Raw genomic sequence first — 21377 nt, 5'->3', positions numbered from 1 at the left:
AGCGTAGGCATGCAAAAGCAATTTAATTACTGCAGCAGCTATCTGCCAAAGTAATATAGATTGACATAATTTTGTAGTGTAGATAAGGTCTCAGATGAACACAGGAGTTCACACCCTTCAGAGCTACTGTCTCAGCTGCATTCATCTCCATTGGGTGCTCTCCTGAGAATGAAAACATTGAGATCAATGGACTACTTCACACTTCTCAGAACCTTCTGTTCTTTCTTGATTATCCTGTGCTGGAAATCCGGATAGTGGAGCACCATCTCTCCAGCTGTTAAGATTGAGAAGACTTTTCTGTTTAAAGGGTGATTTTTCTAAGTGATCTAAAATACACATGCTCAGTCATAAAATTTGGCTTAGTTATCCAAATTTGGGGTCATTTGAGCAAGAGGTTCCTGAGATACAGACCATCTGGAAAAAAAACAGTTTGTATTAAGGTTCACAGATTCTACCAGTGTTTTTTGTACACACCTGGCCCGTGAATGGCTTAATGAGACAGCAAAGGGAGGGTAAGCTAGAAATGGCCGTGGTGGGAGGTACCTTGCAGGGCAGGAAGGAAATACATCAGTCTTCTCTCACTCATTTGAAGTTACCGTAACTAGCATGTAATAAAATCATCAAGATTTTTTTTAGACATAAACCATGTCAGATTTCTCTCACTGACCCTGTAAGCACACATTCCAAAAATTTAAAGTACAGCCATTATCCCACTCGACTATAACAAAGTGTATTTGGCACTTAGGAATCACATAGCAACCATGCGGCCTATGGGATGAACAATGGACGGGAACTCAGGAAGTCTGGGTTCTATTCCCATTTCTGCCACTAGCATGCTGGCTCACCTTGGCCAGCTCACTTCACTGCTCTGGGCCTCACTTTCCCCAATGGAGAGCATGATATTTTTCTCCTTGGTAAAGTTCTTTGACATCTACTGATGAAAAGTGCTACATAAGAACTAAGTTTATCATTACCTGGCAGAAGTAGCATTTCAGCTACACATATTACAACTTCCTAAATGACCACTAACTCCTATCGACAACATTTTTCCGTTTAAAAAAAAAAAAACCTAAGAAATTCATTGACAAAGGACTTTGTTAACAGACAGTTAAGGTTGTCCAGTGGTATCTCATGCCACTCCAGCAACTCAAGTTAGGCAAACTCAAATTTCTGGAAAGCAGGATATACAGAGTTATGGTACATGTCCATGAAACTTTAACTCTGCCCTCTGAGTGATGCCCCAACACAGTAATCGCATATATACCCACACTCTGCCTTTCCAAATGAAATGAATGGGAGGTTTGCCACTGTCTTCGACGTAAGCAGGATCAGGCCCGAAATTAACTAGAGTGATAACACTGCTCTACAGCCAAAATGCTTCTGAAATAAATGTAGTCAAACTTTACTAATTCTGGGTCACTGAGAACGAAAATGATGCTTAAAATTGTTGTTGGATTAGTTAAGTTGGGCTCAGATGCAGCAGTGGAATTCCTGAGGTGATTGAGGTTTCGATGTTCCGTGACTGTCAAAGGATTCTTCCCAATTCCTTTCTTCAATCGGGGAAGGATGATCTTGTAGCTGCACACATCGATGGTGTGATGGTCTAGCCTAACTCATTCACGACCAGATGAGTGAGTACTTGTTCATTGATTCATCGAAGATGAGTCTTAAATCGTTTTTGCTGCATATGGCAAGTTTTGCCATCGAGTTTCAGTTGAGATGCAGTCAAATTGAAAGAAACTATGACAATGAGACAACTTTTGAGGTTGCTAAACTATGAACGACATCAGTGGCAGTCTCGTGGAGATTTGAAGGTTGTTGCTCTCTTCTTCTTGGTTCTGACAGACTGTGGATACAAAGTCAACTTGCTGTTTTCTCTAGCCGAATGAGGATAAGTGTCGCAAGAGATTCCACTACTAAAAAGATTGGTACTTCCGCAGTCTTGGAGGTGGGAGGAGAAAAGAAAGCAAACACACACAAAAAGGAAGTTGTTCAGCATCCACATACTTGTGTGAATCAAGGAAAGATTTTGTTATGCACCTTAACATCAAGATGGGTCTGACTGAGAAGTTTGTCAAGAGCTTGACAAACAAGCGCTTCAGTATCATTCGTGGAAATTTTCCAAGGTTTAAGTGAGCTAAGATAAGAAGGTGTATTTGGTTGTCCAGATTCGTGATTATTGAGATGATTGCAATTTTGACCATGCACTGAGTGGCAAGGAAAGAGGCATGGAAAGCCTTCCAGTTAGTGGCATAAATTTCTCGAAGCACAACAAGGCAGAAGCAACTAACAGGTTGTTGGATGGAAAATTCCTCAGGAAGGCAATAAAAGTCTGGTGCAACTGTCATTCAGATACATTTTTGCACCTCGTCATCTAGATTTTTTTCCACACTGCGGAGCATGAGGGATCGAGCACAGCGACGCGATTTCACCAGGACAATTGCAAAAATGGAGAAACGCTATTCAGGGCAAATGACCATCAAAATGCTTGCAGACTATGCTGAAGATGACAAGAGAGTGCTCCATTTAATGAATACAAGAGAAACGCCAGACGACTGACAAGTAAGACCACTGAATAGGACTAAACGATGTACAAAGTTTTTTGCCTTTTTGTTTCATATAAATTTTATTTATATAACACTTTGCATGATTTTTAAAAAATGGTACCATAACAGGACGGTGAATATAATTATCATGTAAGGCAACCATAAAGACATAAAAGACTCAGGTTTCAAATTAATGATTAAACTCTACTATCTCACATAACATAGACATTAGATTAAAAATTAATATCTTAGAAAGAAGAGTTGTTTAAATTGTCATATTTGAATTCAGCACATCAAAATACATAATAAATACCACATTTTATCTCTGAAGCAGACAACTTCTCAAAAATTGTAGACCAGTGTAATAAAACTATAACAATGCCAGACATTCACTACCTCCCGAAGATTCAAATGTACAACTCTATTATATTCCCAACCAAACCAACGAACAAGAAATAAGAATCTTTGTGTCCCTAGAACTGTTAGAAGCTATAATTATAAATGGGATTATAGCGTGTGCCCACCATTTATAATTGCGCAACAAGAATTAAATTTTCAATTATAATTTAATATAACAATTACTCAAAATACATTACAGTGATAGCAAAGATATGGATTCATCAGCAAAGAGGACAGAAATCCCCACAAAACGTCTGGCTGTATTTGCACTCCTATTGTACTTCATTTCAATAGAGAGCTATTTTAAGACATTATCTGATCAAAACTGGAGGAGGCAATTTCAGCACCCAATACTTGATCAGAACACTAGGTTTATACTCCACACTTGCAGAAATCCCCTAAACATTTGTAATGACCATAAATGGTCTAATGCTCAATTTTTAAGAAGCACTGTCAGCTGGTAGATCATCTTAGGATAATTAAAGCTGAAAGGATTTTTAAAAACTTTTCACTATTTGTGTTCTTTATTATCTCTCTTCATTTCATTTCTACTTTCCAGGATGAATGGATTTGTCAGATTTATTGTCCAGTTATCTTGCATTAGACACCAGGCTGGGTCACAAATCCTGTAAGATTTTTAAAACTAAATTAAAAACTGTTAAGTTTTAAAAATTTTACAGGATTTGTGACTCAGTCTGGTGTCTAAAACTTTATTTTCATTAAAAGCTACTAATATTAGGTTTTGTAAAACTTATTTTAAAATCTGAAATCTTGAGCCACATAGAAACACAGAGTCAAATCAAACTAAAGTGGACTTTTAGACTTCCAGGTTTATAGTGGGTTACTGATTCACATAAAAATGGCTTAATTTAGGGGGAAAAAACCGCATCTTTTAAATTGTATCTGTCAGCTCTACAAACTCAATCAGATCGGAAATCAAAGCTGGGTTCCCTTCCTCTCACACACTGTCACTAATAATTAAAAAATAATGCAGGTCAAATTATGGTAAGCATTACAAGGAAATGTTTTGTACATATGCAACTGAGGGAATAATTTGACCTGACAAATCCTTATAACTGGTTACCATGTGTGAGAATTAAAGAACCCAGTCTGAAGGCTCAGGAGTAGTTTTCAGGGCTGCTGGATAGAAAAATGGATTTTAATTGTGAGCAAATCTGATATGGAATCATTGAGATATGACGACTATGGAACGTTACCACGCAACTTTTATGGTATTTTTCAAAGTAAAATAGTATATTATCTCTTTCCAAAAAGACAGTAACTAAAACACACACACTCAGTATAAGGTCAGCATTGATTTAGGCCCCAATTCTGCATTCCTTGTGTACCCTCACAACTGTTTGTTTTCAACAGGAACAGGCTGCAAAAATTTCCCATTATCACCAGTGGTTCAGTTACACCGTATCACTCAAATAACTAAGGCATCAATATCTGTCACGTCTTAAGGACTATGTTGTGTAGATCAATTTGTGTGACAGTGCTTAAAACAACTCTCTGGAGCCTTATCAGTTCTACCACCAGTAGAATTGAACACATTGTAGCAATAGCAAAAGTTTTGTGGCAAGAGAGTCTAGTGAAGACACCCCTTTAAAAGGAAAAAGCTCAATTAACACTGCAGAGGCAAGTTACAGCAAGTGGTTTTTTTGTAGAGATCACTCATACAACTCCTGATCAGACACAACCCCGCTTAGTGTAGGAAATCAAAGACAGGTAGAATTGTTAATTTAAGTCTGAAGAAGAACTATACTGCATTCTAATCTTTCTTTGCTTTTAATATTGAAGAAGAAAATTATAATATCTGACAACATGAAAGTATCAATTCTTCCTTTTCTGTATTTCACCCTATTTTGTAAATTTTATAAACCATGGTATTTAAACAAAGCATAGTATCGTGAGTATGATTAAGCTAGAAAAACGGGTATTGAGCACTGAATCTTTACAAATACAACTGATATCTTCAAATTAAAAATAATTTAGACAAAGCACTTTTTTTTCCAGGTAGGCCAGAATGTGATAACCGAATTCACATTGGTAATACCTTACACCACAAACAGCTCCATTTACTTCAGTTGGCTGCTTGTGGCATAAGGTACTATTCAATGTGAGAAAACGTATAAGAATCTGGCCCGGTATTAACATATTAAAGAAATATTTTTAATTTAATTTACTTTTCCCAATTCACTCTATTTTTTGTCTATTTCAGTTAGGCTTTGTCTACACTACCACTTTGGTCAGTAAAACTTTTGTTGGTTGGGGTTGTAAAAACAGAAAACAAAAAAAACAAAACAAAAACAAACAAAAAAAACCTGCCAACACAGCTAATATTGCTCATTGGGGATAGTTTAATTATGCCAGCAGGTGCCTGCTAGCAAAAAGCAGCTACATGTGAGACCTTACAGCAGTACAGCTGTGCAGCTGCAAGGTCCATAGCATAGACAAAGCCTCAGTTTGGACACTGAGCCCAATTATTCAGTTTCACTTTTGTTTCTAGCAAATCACTTTTAGGTGCTCATACATAAGCAAAATAATTATGCCTGACAGGATCCCTTTAAAATTATCCAGTTGACAATAAGAATTTGAAGCTGTTAATCTCTCTGTTCTGACCCCTGGAAAATTGCTTTATGATATATCTTTTTCTTAGACATCCTTCTTGGAAAATTTAGCTATATACTACAAAACTCTGCAGTTGCAACAATGAACACAAATGTGGTTGTTAATCATGCTGACAATATTCTAGGAGAACTAGTATGAAACAAAAACTCATATCATGTGTGATCCAAGGCTAACACCTGGCAGTTAGACTAACCCACCCTGCAAACATGCTCATGCTTAGGCCTGGTCTACACTACGTGTTTAAATCGATTTAAAGAGCATTAAATCGATTTAAAGAGCATTAAATCGATTTAACGCTGTACCCGTCCACACTACAACGCCCTTTATATCGATATAAAGGGCTCTTTAAATCGATTTCTGTACTCCTCCCCGACGAGAGGAGTAGCTCTAAATTCAGATTTAACATATGGATTACGTGTTAGTAGTGGAGGAAATCGACGTTAATTGGCCTCCAGGGCGTATCCCACAGTTCACCACTGACCGCTCTGGACAGCAATCTGAACTCAGATGGCAGCGGCATGTAAACAGGAAAAGCCACGCGAACTTTTGAATTACATTTCCTGTTTGCCCAGCGTGGACTCTGTCGATCAGCACGGGTGGCGATGGCAGTCTCAAATCCAAAAAAGGCTCCAGCCATGGACATACGGGAGATACTAGATCTGATCGCTGCTATGGGAGACAAATCGTTCTATCAGAGCTCCGTTACAGAACATGAAATGCAAAGCGTTTGAAAAAAATCTTCCAGGATACGACAGCGCTGCGTGACACGTAACGGGAAGCCAGAGACTCAAATGATGCTCTATGGATGGAGGGGGTACTGAGACTCCAGCTATCCACCAGTCCACAGCAGTCTCTTGAAAAATATTGCATCTTGGCTGAGCTCCCCATGTTGTAGGTTCAAACACAAGTAATTCTGGCGTCCGGTTCAGGGGTAGCTCCGCTCAGTCCCCCCGGCCCCCCTCGCCCACCCAACCACGTGAAGAGCAAGGGAAGAAATCAATTTTCTTGACTTCTTTCAATGTCACCCTATGTTACTGATGCTGCTGGTAGACGCGTGCTGCGCAGTGGAAGAGCAGTATCTGCTTCCTCCCCTCCTCCCCAGTGGGTAGATGTGCAATAATGACTGATAGTCCGTCATACGCCATCAGCCGGTGAGTGTCCTGGCTGGCCTCAAGGTGAGGGCCGTCGCTGCCCAGGGGGCGCTGGGTAAAAATGGGATGGAATGCACTCCCATTACTCCCAGTAAGACTGGTACAAACGGCTGGTACTCGTCGGGTTCATTTCATAGCACACTGGGGGGCTGAACTTCATCAGCGCCTCCAAGGCTTCTCCTGTGTAAAGAAAAAGACCTTCCAGTACTGCCTGGACTATCATAGCAGCGCATGCTGGGCCCTCTCTCCGCACCGCTTAATGTTCTGGCCTGGACTGTCATAGCCCTGGGAGGACTGCCTCCCCCTCCATTTAATCTCACTAAACAAGCTCTGCTTTCTTATTCCTGCATTCTTTATAACTGGTATGACAGAAATGGGGAGGGGCACTGCCACGAGTAGCCCAGGAAGGTTGGGGGAGGAGGGAGCAATGGGTGGGGTTTGTTTGCAGGGACACACCCTGTGAATACTGACGACGGAGCAGCTGTGCTCTCTGATCACTTGGTCCCTCTAGTACCTTGCCCCAGTATTCTAGGCAGGACGATCTATTTTACAAACGCACAAGGGAGGGATTGAGTCAGGGAAGTCAGCCCCAATTTTGCTTTTGCGGTTGCACCCCCCGGCCGATTTCAGCCAGGGGCACTCCATGATAGCACTGGACAGAATAAGAGGGGGAGAAGATAACCGTCATCTCATTGCAGTTTTCCTCCGGCAGTAGACGGTACAGAACGACGGTAACCACTCTGTTATCATGCAAAGCAATGGATGCTGCTGTGTAGCCTGGTATCGCCTCTCTGTCCGCAGGCATCCAGTACACACTATCCAGGTGCCGGAAAAAAAAAAAGCTTGAATAGGCTCCATGGTGCCGTGCCGATCTCGTGATCTGCCAGTTTCCTTGGTCCTCTCTGTGTGCATCCCCTTCATGGCGTAGGCTTACTCTCGCCCACCTCTCCTGGGGTGGAAACCTAGTGGAGTCTCTACACATCTTTGTAGCCGACCGAAGTACACGCGATTTAGTCAGCTCTGACAAGCCTCCTTAGTTATTACCACCCGGTGTGATTACTTCAGCAGCCCTGAATGTGTTCAGCCCGTGCAATTCTTCCACTTTGAAAGCTGTGAAATATAGTAGATAAATATAGCTCCAGCCCGTTTCTTCATTAAATCAAGCTCCTTGAGTCTAATCTTAACCAATGGGACAATCCAGCCGCAAAAGAATAAGATACAGGATCTTAATAAACATAGATAAAACAGGCTCTATCTACAACCTACCTCCACCGTAGAGTGCTCCACCCATCCGTAGATGGCTCGGCGGAACGAGGGGAGCATCCAAGCGAAATCTGTCTCAGTCGTGACTACTGTAAGAGTCGAGTGTGTCTGTTCAGCTGGCTCCGTCATAAGAGAGCCTCCGGGAAAACAATTGACATACCAACCCTCTGAGTTCTAGGAGAGTATCTTTTAACCCGTATTCACATGTACCTTTTGGATCATGTTCCATCCCAGGCCTGCAAACAGCTGTGTGTGGCATATTGACCTGGCATTCAAGTAACAGAAGCATCCTTTGCACAACTTAATCAGCTCATCATTCTTTTAATGGTTCCCTCTCCAGCAGTGTATAGCCCTATGACCTCATTATCTAGACACGTATTTCCGTCTGCAAGCTCTCCTAGCAGGCCCTGCCCTGTTTAACTAAATTAATATGCATACAGTAAATATCCCAAACAAAATACGTGAACTGCTACATACGTGTAACTTCTCCATAAATAGCGCGACACGTATTCATGCATTATGAAAAGAACGAACAGTGATTAGATTTATGGAGAAAACTTTACCTCGTTATAAAGACTGAAGAGATCTTGAACTGCTTAGAGAGCGCATACAAAGGAGAGGTGTATATTGTAAGGGTACAGAACTTAGGGAATAGGTCTCGCCGCCCCATGAAATCGAGCGAAGAAGGGTTTGCATATAGAGTACATCTAGAATATTTCGTATCTTTTGTTAATACAAAACACACAGATGTTCAACGTGTTTAATTTTAAAAAAAAACACGAATTGTAGGACATTTGAAGCAATCCTAGATTCGTATTAAACAATAAATGCACTCAAATTTGCACTGCGCGGTGGAATCTAATTTGCAGAGCAAGTAGTGCTGAGGAGAATATTGGATTAGTTGTTTTTTCGTTTGTAAACTAGGACACTACAATTGATAAAGAATATGCAGTTAGTAAATTAAGGATAAGAGATAACACCCTCGAAGTCTGCGATAGGGATTTATACATTATGACATATATAGGACACCTAAACAACCTACCAAATGTCATGGTAGGATGATAGGTTGCATAAGCGCGAGATTAGTTACATTATATTTGCACATGGCTGAGATTCAGTGTCCATGCACCGTCCTCAGAAGCATATTGATAATGGCTATGCTAGAGACTGGATGCTGGGACTATGAAATGTACGCACTAATCTGATTCCAATCTGGTAATTTCTTAATGTTCTGTTATTATAGTGATTTTGTGACTATATCTGAGTGACTTCCTTTGGAGATGAAATTATTAATTGGGGGCCATAGGACTAGAAATGCCAAGTATTTACGCCCATTGGAAATTAACTAATGGCCTATTGCTTAATGACTTACATGGGATCGAGGTGACTTTAAAGTACTCCTTTCTGTGAATAGGGGTGCCACACATGCCTGGTAGTATTAATCACTTTATGTTCAAGCTATACATCTTAAAGCTTTAACTAGTATACTGTTACCATATCCTGAATTTTCTTTGTTACAACTCCCGACATAAAACAAAACAAATAAGTAAAAAAAACAAAACAAAACAAAAACAAATCTCACGAGTTTGAGTTCCCAAAAAGGTGAGAAGTGCTCAGAGAGATCTCTGTATTTAGGTGCGCCTATAGGAGGGACATTGCTATTGCTATGATTCTTCCAAGAAAGTGGACTGAAAAGTGTGGTTGACAATCAGCAGTATGAAACCAGAAGACAGGCAACAGACATCTAGTAGAATTTTTTAGAGCTCCTTGAGTTATTGGTTGTGTTATTATAAACTCAGATAGGTGAATCTTAAGTACACAACTCATGGATACACAACTTTAAGTTATTTTGGTTGTGTATATAGCTTTCATCATTACTTTAAACAGCTAGTGAATAAGACTCCTTTTTTCTGCCTTTAGGTATATAATTAGCTAACTCTCCTCACTTGGGATAGAGTCTGAAAGTCAAGTACAGTGATCTAGTCACTGTTCACAGAGTGTGGATATTTTCATGTAGATGCCATCTTAGAAAAATAGTCAATATATGCACTCAGTATTACCATACACTTATCAATCTGCCTTACTGTTTAAGAGATGAGAGAGAATCAATGGCGGCATCCTACAATCATATCATCATACAATATAAACATACTGTAATATTATTTCAATGTATAAAATATGGACCTGCCATTACTTGTACATGAATGTAAACTCTACATGTTTATATATATTGAATTCACATTCTTTTAGATTCAACGAAATTTTTATTGTAGGATAAACAGATTATTATGGTGTGTTCTCAAAAAGAAACCCACTACTGGCAGAACTATTTTGTAAAACTCTGATAGCAGATATTGCATCAAGTATTGAACGTGCGAATGTCTTAGAGTATATGCACGTGTGATAGGAGAGCAAATCACCATATGCCAACAAGTGGTCTTATTCAGGGAACCTCTTAAACTCTACAGGACAAAGTCTCAAGTTCTCCCAATCAACAGTCATCACACATGCTCTAGTAAGCAAAACCAAGAATTCTCGTACTAGCACCCCTAGTTAGCTCCCACATTAACTCATGTAGATCTTAGCCTCTTCCTGCTATTGCCTGAAAGTTGTCAAGTGATTCATCGTATAAAACTCTGCACCTGAAACCCAGAGCGAATGACAGGGCTGAAAACAGGCACAAGATCGAGACAAATTGTTGGCCACTTCACCAAACTTTTGGCTGAGTCTATAAATGCAAGAAGTTATCAGCATAGATGTTACATGAGAAGTAGACACCTCGCACTAAAGCAGAGAAACCACATATCATCTTCCATTACTAAACAGCCTAATCTCAAACGTGACGCAAGTTATACGTCTCCTATGGGAACCAACAATTAGAAGCTAGTCATGATCCTAGTTGTAATTCACCTCCTCTCAGTGGCTCCTTGCAGGCGGATTTCATGACTTAAGCCCTTAACACCCTCTCACTCCACCTAAGAAATCACCTACTGGCCAGCTACATGATTTGAACTAAAACAAAAGCACCATACTCATTGCGCTGAGCAACTGATTTCTGAGGTGTTCTCACAGAAAGCCAAGCCTAGCTGCCTATACACGATTACCTTGCGGCGTCTAGAGCCTCAGAAAGAGAACCATAAACCGAGTCGCATCTGGGCAAATGCCATTCGCGTGCTATCAGACTTGCCTATCTCACTAAGCGTTCTGACGTGTGGCCACACAAGTCATAGTAGTTTGACGAATTACTGTGCCTAGTGTGGCCGCATGAAATCGAATTTATAATATCAGTTTTATAAAACCGATTTTAGCTAATTCGATATTATCCCGTAGTGTAGACGTGGCCTTAGTCCATAGTCCCTTTAAAGCCAATGGAGTATGAAGCTGGTTAAATTAAGCATGTGCATGTTTGCACGATTGGAATTTATATTTGTATTGTTACCATTTTTGGTAAATTATGGTTATGAAGTCTGGTAGCACAGACAAGACACCGAAGAAACTCAGTCTCCCTGGCAACCCACGGAATACTCAGATTCTCTGCACAATGATAGGCCTTATCTATATTTAAAATTTAGGTTGACACACCTACAGTACTCAGGGGTTTGAACAATCTACAACCCTGAGTGCAGTACCTATGCTGACCAAACCCAGAGCAGAGAGATGGCATTCCTATAGTGACAGAAAACCCCCTTCCATCACTATACTCTGCATCTACACTATGGACCCATCCCAGCACGGCTACAGCACTATAACCATGCTGCTATAGTCTCCATAGCGTAGACATGGCCACACAGTCATAGAGTTTAAAGCCAAGAAGGATCATCAGATTATTCAGTCTGATATCCTGCACATTCATAGACTACCAGCATCACCCCAGCATCCATACACTACACCCAATAACTGAAAATAGACCAAGGTATTACAGACCACAGGCAGACAATAGGAGGAACTGAGGTGCACCAATGCCCCATGCCCCTGAAATAACCAGAAACGAATGCACCTTGTCTACATTACAGGGTCCACCATCACAACCACCAGGCAAGCTGCATTAGTAAATTATGGTTATGAAGTCTCCCAGTACAGACAAATCCTGGCAGATCAACACCCTTCATCTGAGTGGTGTATGATGCATTCAAATAAATTGTTTATATGTGTGGTGGACTACTAAGTGCCTTTGTTCTATAAGTTATCTCACAATTTGCTTTGAAGCTGTTTCAGAACTAGGAAGTACTGCAGACATAATCCAGCAAGGCAGTTTTTGCATATGCTCAGTTGGGGAAATGAATCTGGCTACAAATAACCCACATAAACTTTTTATAACAGCAGTTGTTATAATGACAAGTTAAGGGCCCAATCCTGCAACTGACTGTGCTTGAAGAGATCCTTTTACAGCCATCAGAGCCTCAATGAAGTCAACAGTGCTCCTACCATGTAGAACTGGGCTCTCATTACGACAAATTACTGTATAACCTCACTTGGGCAGAGTGGCTAACAGTATTTCAGAAACATCACCACACCTGGGCACTACATAAGTGACAAGTATCTCTGTTCACCCTAGCAACCCAGTATCAAATCTTTTATTACAAAATAAATACTATTGATATGGAGGAGGTCGAGCGAGAAAGAGACTATGCCAGAAGATCAACTAGTGTTACCAACTCCCAGTCCCTTGTGTGTAAAGATAGTAAACTGTAACAGGCAGTATTTAATAAGTTTTCGGACTTGTCGTGCAACCACCTGTAGAGCGAGAATACCCCCACCTAGCTTTGGTGCAACGCTTTTTAGTCGGTAGGAGACAATAACCCCTGTTTGTATTTCCAAATGAAAGGTAACGAGAATGGGAGCGCGGTGAGAGCCTGGGGAGCTAGGTGGAGTTTCCGAAACGGAATCACATCCAGACTGGATCCGCACATGGCTCGCCTCTACCCGGAGCCGGGAAGGCGACTGCGGAGGACCGAGCCGGGCTCCGACCGGAGACGGACCGGGGGCTCGCGGGCCAGACGTCACCTTCAAAAAAAGAAGCGCAGCCGCTCCCGCCCGCCCCCGTGTTACTGCGTCCACCACCCCCGCTCTCCTCGCTCGGCGCCCGCCGCTAACCCACCGCCGCTCTCCCGCGGCGAGGCGGCCCGGATGGTGCCAGGCCAGACCGGGGGGGCCTGGAGCAGACACAGGCAGAGACGCCATTACACGCAGGCCCTGCCCACTCGCCCGCTCGCCCACCCACCGCTCGCCGCGGCCTGCGGCGCTCCCCATGCGGTCAACCGGGCCCGGCGACGCGGTGCCCAGGGGCAACAAGGCGCGCGCACCCCAGCGGGGGTGGCTCCATTTCTCACCTTCGTGGGTCTTGGCAATCTTCGCCATTTTGTGCAGCGCGAACACCGAGACGGAACTGGAGCTCCCAGTCCCCAGCCACTTCCGCTACGAGGGGCGGGGGGAGGGGAGACTCGCTGCGCAGGCGCAGTGTATGTCAGGTAAACACGGTCCGGGGCGATGGAGACTCGCTGCGCAAGTGCTGTTGCGTCGACGGGGGGGGGGTGACAATTGCGCAGGCGCAATGCTGGACCCCTCCCGGGCGTGGAAAGCGCCCGAGCGACGTAGGGGCACGATTGTTTGTAGGCGGGCACCCCCCCCCCCCCCCCCCACACGAGTTTGTTACCCTCCGCGTGTTTGGCTTCACTGCACCGTGACAGACAGCCCGCTCCTGAGGGGCCAGAGCTGGGGTGGAGCTTTTCCTAGCTCCGCCCAGTCGGGATCCCAGGGACGGATGCCGCTCACAGGACGCTGTGCCCGTGTCAAGGCTTGGTTCTCTGCTTGGCTCGCCCATGGAGCCTGGGTGCCCGGCTGTGCTCTGCCAGGCGAAGTTCCTCCCTGATTCTGGAGATGACACAGTGGGTTGCTCTCTGGAGCCCCCCCGCCCCGGGGGGGCCTGGCACGAAAATGTGATGTCACTCACAGCAAAGTGTGCCGATATTCTTTGCATGGTCCTTGTCTCCTTTCTTACTCACTTTGAGAAGCAGTGAGACAGTTAATGCTGACATTTAAATTCTCATAATTGGATCTATGAGTTAAAACCTCACAGATTAATGAGGTAATTCACATCCCTCAAAGATATTGTCTCACGTCCAGTAAATGGAGGCAGAAGTCACTGAATCAGTTAGGCTTACTTTATATTTTGGAAGTTATCTTCATAACAATAAAAGCTACAGACGTTTTTAAAAAAACATTCTGGAGCACAAGATGGTGGATGAGGAATACAGGGAATGCCATGTATTCACCCCCAGCTTGAGTCATGTCCATGCTATTGGTGGCAGCTGTTCCCTTGCCTTTCACAGTGCTAGGAGATTGTGGCACTATGCCAAGAAAGTGTCAACTTATCATCAAACTGTGACAGAGTTTCCACCTAAGTGCCAATGTGCTGACTGGAATGACATACCACTATAGCACAGTGTGGCAACACAATTGCTCTGCCTGCGACCTGCAAGCAGACCCAAAACCCACAGCAAAGGAAATCAGCATAACTCTGAAATGGCTTGGATAGACATCTGATCTACTCTATCACTGCTGATCTGATGATGACCCTGCAGTAACACTACTGCAAGTAGCAGTGTTTGAGGCTGCTACTTTAGAATACAGGAGCAGTATTACTTACGAGTATGGGTGGCAGTATGTCACCACCATGATTTCTGTAATGTTTAAGAGGGGTTTTGGTTTTTTTTTGGTGAAAAGTAATGTTGTCCAAGTCTGGTCTTATTTGCTAGTTTTGCAGTAATGCAATTCCACTGACTTATCTGGAGTTACTCCTGATTTATGCTGGTATGTTTAAAGGGTATTTTAGGCACCCAAAGATGCAGATAGGTGCTTTGTGGGATTTTCAAAAAGCGCCTCAGTGACTAACTCCTGTAAAAATCTGACCCAAACTGCCTGCAAATCCTTCTCAACGTAGCTACAGCAGCTGGTCTTTGCACCTACAAAAGTGATTGCTAGACACTGCATAGGACACTCAGGAATTACGTTAATTCCGTATGTTCCTTTGGGCTGCCTTGGCTGGAGAGGCTTGAAAGAAACCTTAACTAAACTTAGAAACATATTAAGTGGATTTTCTCAAATTAAAATGTAAAAAATCACCTTTAGACTCAGACCAAACCTGGAAAGTTTCAACCCTAAAGGAAACATGCAGAAAGTTGAATTGGACTTGGACTAGCAACTGAGGGATGAAAGGCTCTGTATTCTGTTAAACAAAGAACAACAGAAAACTGCATGAAATTATAGCAAAAGCTGTGGTGGCTTTTATTTTTATTCTCCTGAGTTAGCGTGACCACCGCCATTTTCAGTTAGGTTCCCAAAGTCTATTAGATTGTAATGGTTTTCAGACACTCAGTGATACTATGCTAAGACACTACCATGATGGGTGCTCTATAAATACAAATGATGGGTAGATTATATAGACAGATGTCAGCAACCTGGTCTCACCAGCAAGTAGGTGGGCAAAGATGTCATAAATCATATCTCTTCTATTTTCCTGATGTACCAGAGAAGTGTAAATGAATGTATTAGTCAAACCAATGTTGGCAGTTTGAGTTCATTAAGGGCACTTTAAGAGATCCTGTTAAGGTCAGATTGAGATGGACCAGCACAGCTGTTTGGAATTTTTATTGGGATAAATGGTGGAGTTTTTAATGGGATAGATGTTGCTATGGGGAGGAAGTTAATATTTTATTATAGTTTGTTTTCTGTGTTGCAGATAAATCTTGTCAAGCTGTATGGTCTAATTCAGTTTTAATTGGGGAATGATCTAACTGTAATGTTATTTTTTCATTTATTTGAGCTGGGCATTCAAATAGCTAGAAGATGGTGAGGATCTTTTCTTCTCTTCCCTTATTTTTATATTCTCTTTTATCAGTTCATGTTTTGCTAGACTCTTTGCTGACACCCCATCCCTTCTTCCCATAGCCACAGAAAGGATTAGTTGTTGAGTCTCTTGGGGAACCAGGTCCGGAGATCAAGATGGATGAGAATTCAATGTAGCAGGAGTTTAATGTTTGTAATGTGATAGTTCTCGGGGTACCCAGGATTGTTGGTCACCTTGTAACCCTCTTGCCTTCGGTGAGAGAGAGTCTTGCTTATACTTAACTTGTCAGCTTCCAGACACCTCCAGTCTTTTAGACCTCAAGTCCTCATGATAGATCAGGTTGTCTTTTTGCTGTTCATTATGGTTACTCATTGTATACCTTCTTTTATAGTATTTCCTTTACTTAAAATACATAAACAGAAAATAATCAGCTGTAACCATCCTATCTGTTTCCAATTTTCTTACTTCAATGTTTGGAACGTGATCCTTAGCTAACCAGCAAACTGTGGGTAAATCCTGTCATGTCTATGCCACTGTGATGGTTCTCAAGGTACTCAGGACTGTGAGTCACCTTGTTACCCTCCTGCCTCCAGTGAGAAAGGGGCTTGCTTGTGCTTTAGTAGAAGTTAGCTCCCTGACACCTCCAGTCTGCTAATCACCCAAACAATCTCCTCTGGGCTATGTGAGCCCTTCCTTTGCCTCGCAGGTTAACAGGTATACTCCGTACCTGAGCCTCTTTGAAACATTCCTTTGCAGTGGCCAGCCCCTTATCCACTGAACACTCACAGTAATACCAGGTCTGCTGTCCCCAAAGGAACAGTATACACACCAGCTTGAATGATTCAACTCGGGATCAGCTCCTTGTAGAACGCCTCAGAACTGAGATATATTTATAGTTAATTGACAATAAACTTATGATTGTTTTATCAAGATTTAAGAGATAGCAAGTAAGAATAATGAAAACAGGTTATATATAAAACAAAAGTATAACACATTTTCTAAAGACTAAACTTAACAGGCTAACCTTTAGTCTAAATACATTTAGCTGACCCTAAATGTCCTTTGCAGCATTTTGAACAAAGCCTGGTTCAGAGCCGATTTCCATGAATATAAACACACTGTCCATTTACTTCCTAGATGCAGGGATAAAGGTGTGTCCTTTTGCCTTCTCCTTATGTCCCCCAAAGTACATTGTTTGTCCCCACAATCAGGGTTGACCCCTTGGGTTTATTTTCCAGTGTGCTGACTCCCTGTTGATTTTGTATGTAAATAGGGCTTCCACTGTGTTGGTTTCCAATGCTTAATTTACATGCAGCCCAAAAGAGACAGGTGAATAAACATATTTCTCTGGCAGAAGTCTGTTTGTCAATTCTGCCTTGACACAGACTTCAGGAACACAATTTCAGCATGCATAGATAACTCCTTACCTAGTGTCAGTACATACATTTCACAACAATATTAACGGCCAGCGTAAACCTGGCTTTCATTTAAGACCTCACATGATATTCTCTGGTGAACCAGAATGTACATACCATCATCAAGATATTCTTGTAACCCCCTTGACACTTGGCATTGAGGAGTTTTTGGGTGACAGTAACCAATTGGGGTCATTGTCACATGATGGTGTTCCGCAGGGGTCTGTTTTGGGACTGGCTCTGTTCAATATCTTCATCAACGACTTAGATGTTGGCATAGAAAGTACGCTTATTAAGTTTGCAGATGATACCAAACTAGGAGGNCAGCCTTAGATTCAAAGTTACAGCAAACAGAGGTAAAAATCCTTCCAGCAAAAGAAACCTTTACAAGTTGAGGAAAACAAACAAGACTAATCCGCCTTGCCTGGCTATTACTTACAATTTTGAAACATGAAAGACTGATTCAGAAAAATTGGGAAAACCTGGAATGATGTCCCGTCCCTCTCAGTCCCGAGAGCGAACAACAAACAAACAAAAAAAAGCACAAACAAAGACTTCCCTCCAGCAAGATTTGAAAGTATCTTGTCCCCCTATTGGTCCTCTGCTCAGGTGTCAGCCAGGTTTACTGAACTTCCTAACCGTTTACAGGTAAAAGAGACATTAACCCTTAACCATCTGTTTATGACAGGTTTGTTGTTGGAAAATGCTAATTAGTCAAAACTAAATGTTTCACAGACATATTTCAGTGTTGATGAACTTCTGCTAATAGACAGAAAGGGTCCAATGGGATCCTGCCTGGGCAGGGTTCATTTAGAAACCTGCCTGGTTTCCTGCCACCTCATCTAGCAGGCTGCTGAGACCAGATTTCTAGGATCCATGACTCCAGGGCATCGCCACCATGTGGACTGTCTAAGGACTGGGGCTCCAAGGGTCCATGGCTCTGGGGTGGCCCTGCCACATTGACTGCCCCAAGGCAGGGAATCCCAGGCTTCTAGACTTACAGCTCCATAGCAGGGAGCTTGGAAGCTCTGAGATCTCTGGCTTGAGACCCTGACATATAGCTAGGAGCCTATTAAAAGTTTCTAGGCACTCTGTTCCTGGGGGGAGACTGCTGTGATTCCAGGAGACTTCCTGGGCCACCTCTGACTTCCAGGGAGCAACCCAGAGAATCCCCCAGAGTCGAGGCAGTGCGAGAAGACCCTAGAAATCAGGGAAGGACAAATCAAATGGAAATGTTTCAATATTTCCTAAAATAACACTTCTTGGAATTTCCTTTTTTTCCCCTCTCTTATTTGGAGTCAAAACATTTTCAAAATGATGGAATTTCCTGTGGAATAAAAATTCGGAGTCTTGGCCATCTCTAGTTACAAATACTTGCTCTGACTAAACATCCTCCAGCATAACGGAAATAAGGCATATTTCAATAGTTGAAGAGGGCATGACTCCCAGGAACACTTCTAATAATTAACTTCAGAATAGGCCATCTCCTGTAAACTAGAAAACCTAGCCCCAATTTTGTGTTGTGATTGAGTTTGGTGCAGTCTGAGAGTGGGAGGCCAGGCTTTCATCCTTCCTTCCCCACAGATTCTGGAAGCAGCAAAGGACTGTTTCCCAGGACCACTCTAACTTATGGCTGGCCACCGTAGCCCCTTCTCTGACACATTCTTTCCTTCCTTTTGTGATATCCCCATCATGCTCCACCAGCTCTATGCCTCCCTCCACCTCACATCAGGGAGATTCTCAGGTAGTTATTTCTATTGGATTTAGGACTCCTGTATCCCAGTGGAGCTGTCGCACAGTAGCCTTATGTAACTCCGAAGAAAGCCTCACATTTTTAAATGTAGTTATAAGAAAAAAAAATCTGCACATCTGTGTGAGTCTCAGAAGAGCAAGACAGAGAAGGCAGTAGGCAACTGGTCCTGTTTACTAATATACCCAATGCCAGCCTTGAAAAAAAATCATACCTGCATGTAACAGGGTGAGCTGTCCCTATTACTGTCAGTGGGGACCTGGGGCCAACCCACCCAGGGCTGGTGCAACCCATTAGGCGACCTAGGCGGTCGCCTCGGGCATTGACATTTGTGAGGTGGCGACCACAGTGGCCAGATGTTCGGCCACTGCGGTTGCCGAACATCCGGCCACCGCGGTCATCGGTGGTATTTCGGGGGCGGGACCTTCCGCCGCCTCTGTCGGGGATGCCATTTTGGGGGCGGGACCTTCCGCCGCGTAGGGCACCAAAAAGGCTGCCAGCGCTCCTGAACCCACTCTGTTCCAAGGCATGGCCATTTAAGAACAGCTACTCAGGAAGGAATAGTGGAACCCAACTGATATTGGGGGACACGTGCCAGTAGCGTCACCACCTCCTGAACACGATAGAGCCCTGCTTTTTAGATAGAGGGGGAGTTGAGAGTCAAGAGAGAACTGGAGGAAGGGATGTCCTGGGGTAAAACAGGACTTTGGGGAAGTGGAAGGAGCTTGCTAGAAATGAAGCAGTTTCTGGAAGGCGGATTATGGTCCCCCTGCCCTGAGGAAGAAGTCTGAGACCGGGATTGGAGGTAAGGAAGAGACCTGGGAGAGAATCCAGAGTGAGTAGAACAATGAGTGGAGTCTCCAGAGTTTGGTGCTCTATAAAAAAGAAGCAGGGCTGCCAGGAAGGTTTGCAGTATAGGAAGAGGCCCTGGGTGAGAGAAGCAGAATAGACTGTGGTTACTGAAGGGGTTTCCAGGCCTGGGACTCTATAGAAGAGGGTGGCCACAGGTTCCTCCTATATTGCTACCCTGTGATGATGTGCAGTGACACCTGTAGATAAGGAGAATATAGGAATGATTAGAGCCTGGGAGGGAAGTGCTGAAAATGAGGTGAAGAGGAAGGAAAAGACAGTCCCTCAGGCAGGAAGAATCTTGCCTGCCAAGGTGGGGGTGAAAGACTTGTTTGTATTTTGATCCCTTGAAAGGGGTGGATTTTTGTGATTTAGCTGGAGGACTAAGTCACCAAAGCACCCAAACTGTGCTGAAAGCCAAGATGATCATCTCAGATGAGGGGAAACTGAAGCAGGGTTAGTGCATTGCCCTGTGAGGTGTTGTGGTCTGGGACTGCATTCTACAACACTGCAGGACAGGTACAGCTGGAGGGTATGTGCTGTGATCCCAAGTGTATTAGCTTGTAATAAATCCCCAAAGTTTGTTCTGAGGGAAGCAAATTGAATCCGAATGGAGAAAGAGAAAGTCAGTTTAAGGCAAGGAGCCAAACCTATGTCAGCTTGCTCTTATGTTTTGTTGCAGAGCCATTGGCCATTATCTTTGAAAACTCATGGTGGTCAGGGGAGGTCCCAGATGATTGGAAAAAGGCTAATGTAGTGCCCAGCTTTAAAAAAGGGAAGAAGGAGGATCCAGGGAACTACAGGCCAGTCAGCCTCACCTCAGTCCCTGGAAAAGCCATGGAGCAGGTCGGGGCCAGCTTTAGGAGGTGCGGGGCCCAATTCAAACAGTTTCGATGGGGCCCCGGCAGGGATGACTGAAAAAAAAACAACACGTAAAAAAACATGTGGGGCTTGTACTCACTGGGTGGTGTTCCAAGTCTTTGGCAGCACTTTGGCGGCGAGTCCTTCACTCACTCCAGGTCTTCAGCGGCACTGAAGGACCCACCGCCGAAGTGCCGCCGAAGATCCAGAGCAAGTGAAGGACCCGCCACCCAAGTGCCGCTGAAGATCCGGCACGCCGCCAGGTGAGTAAAAATTGAAAAGGCGCCTCTAGCCAGAAAAGGGATTCTCACTGGACAGGAGGCCCTCTTAGGCGTGGGGCCCGATTCGGGGGAATTGGTGGAATAGACCTAAAGCCGGCCCTGGAGCAGGTCATTAATGAATAAATTCTGAAGTACTTAGAGGAGAGGAAAGTGATCAGGAACAGTCAGCATGGATTCACCAAGGGCAAGTCATGCCTGACTAACCTAATTGCCTTCTATATGAAATAACTGGCTCTATGGATGAGGGGAAAGCAGTGAACGTGTTATTCCTTGACTTTAGCAAAGCTTTTGATACAGTCTCCTACAGCATTCTTGCCGGCAAGTTAAAGAAGTATGGGCTGGATCAGGCCTGCAGAACTCATAAAGCAGCGAGGGCCATATT

At 43.3% G+C, this 21377-nt stretch overlaps 1 protein-coding gene across 4 annotated transcripts in view; it reads right to left on the bottom strand.

Moving 5' to 3' along the window:
* The window catches only part of SF3B1 (splicing factor 3b subunit 1), a 44629-nt gene extending 30954 nt beyond the window's left edge, over positions 1-13675 (bottom strand). For 3 of the 4 annotated variants that reach the window (XR_012656627.1, XR_012656628.1, XM_032803629.2), the window contains exon 1: positions 13324-13432. Coding sequence is in view for 2 of the 4 variants with exons in the window: in XM_032803629.2 (XP_032659520.1) it covers positions 13324-13351 (28 nt within the window). In the remaining 2 variants the exon portion in view is untranslated. Of the gene's footprint in view, positions 1-13323 lie in introns of all 4 variants that reach the window. The other variant, XM_032803625.2, reaches the window with a different exon arrangement.
* Between the last annotated feature and the right edge of the window lie 7702 nt (positions 13676-21377).

This window comes from Chelonoidis abingdonii, chromosome 10 (assembly GCF_003597395.2).
Source record: "Chelonoidis abingdonii isolate Lonesome George chromosome 10, CheloAbing_2.0, whole genome shotgun sequence".
Classification (NCBI taxonomy): Eukaryota; Metazoa; Chordata; order Testudines; family Testudinidae; genus Chelonoidis; species Chelonoidis abingdonii.
Note: the sequence above shows the minus strand (reverse complement) of the source record. Positions and strands in the feature narration are given on the sequence as shown.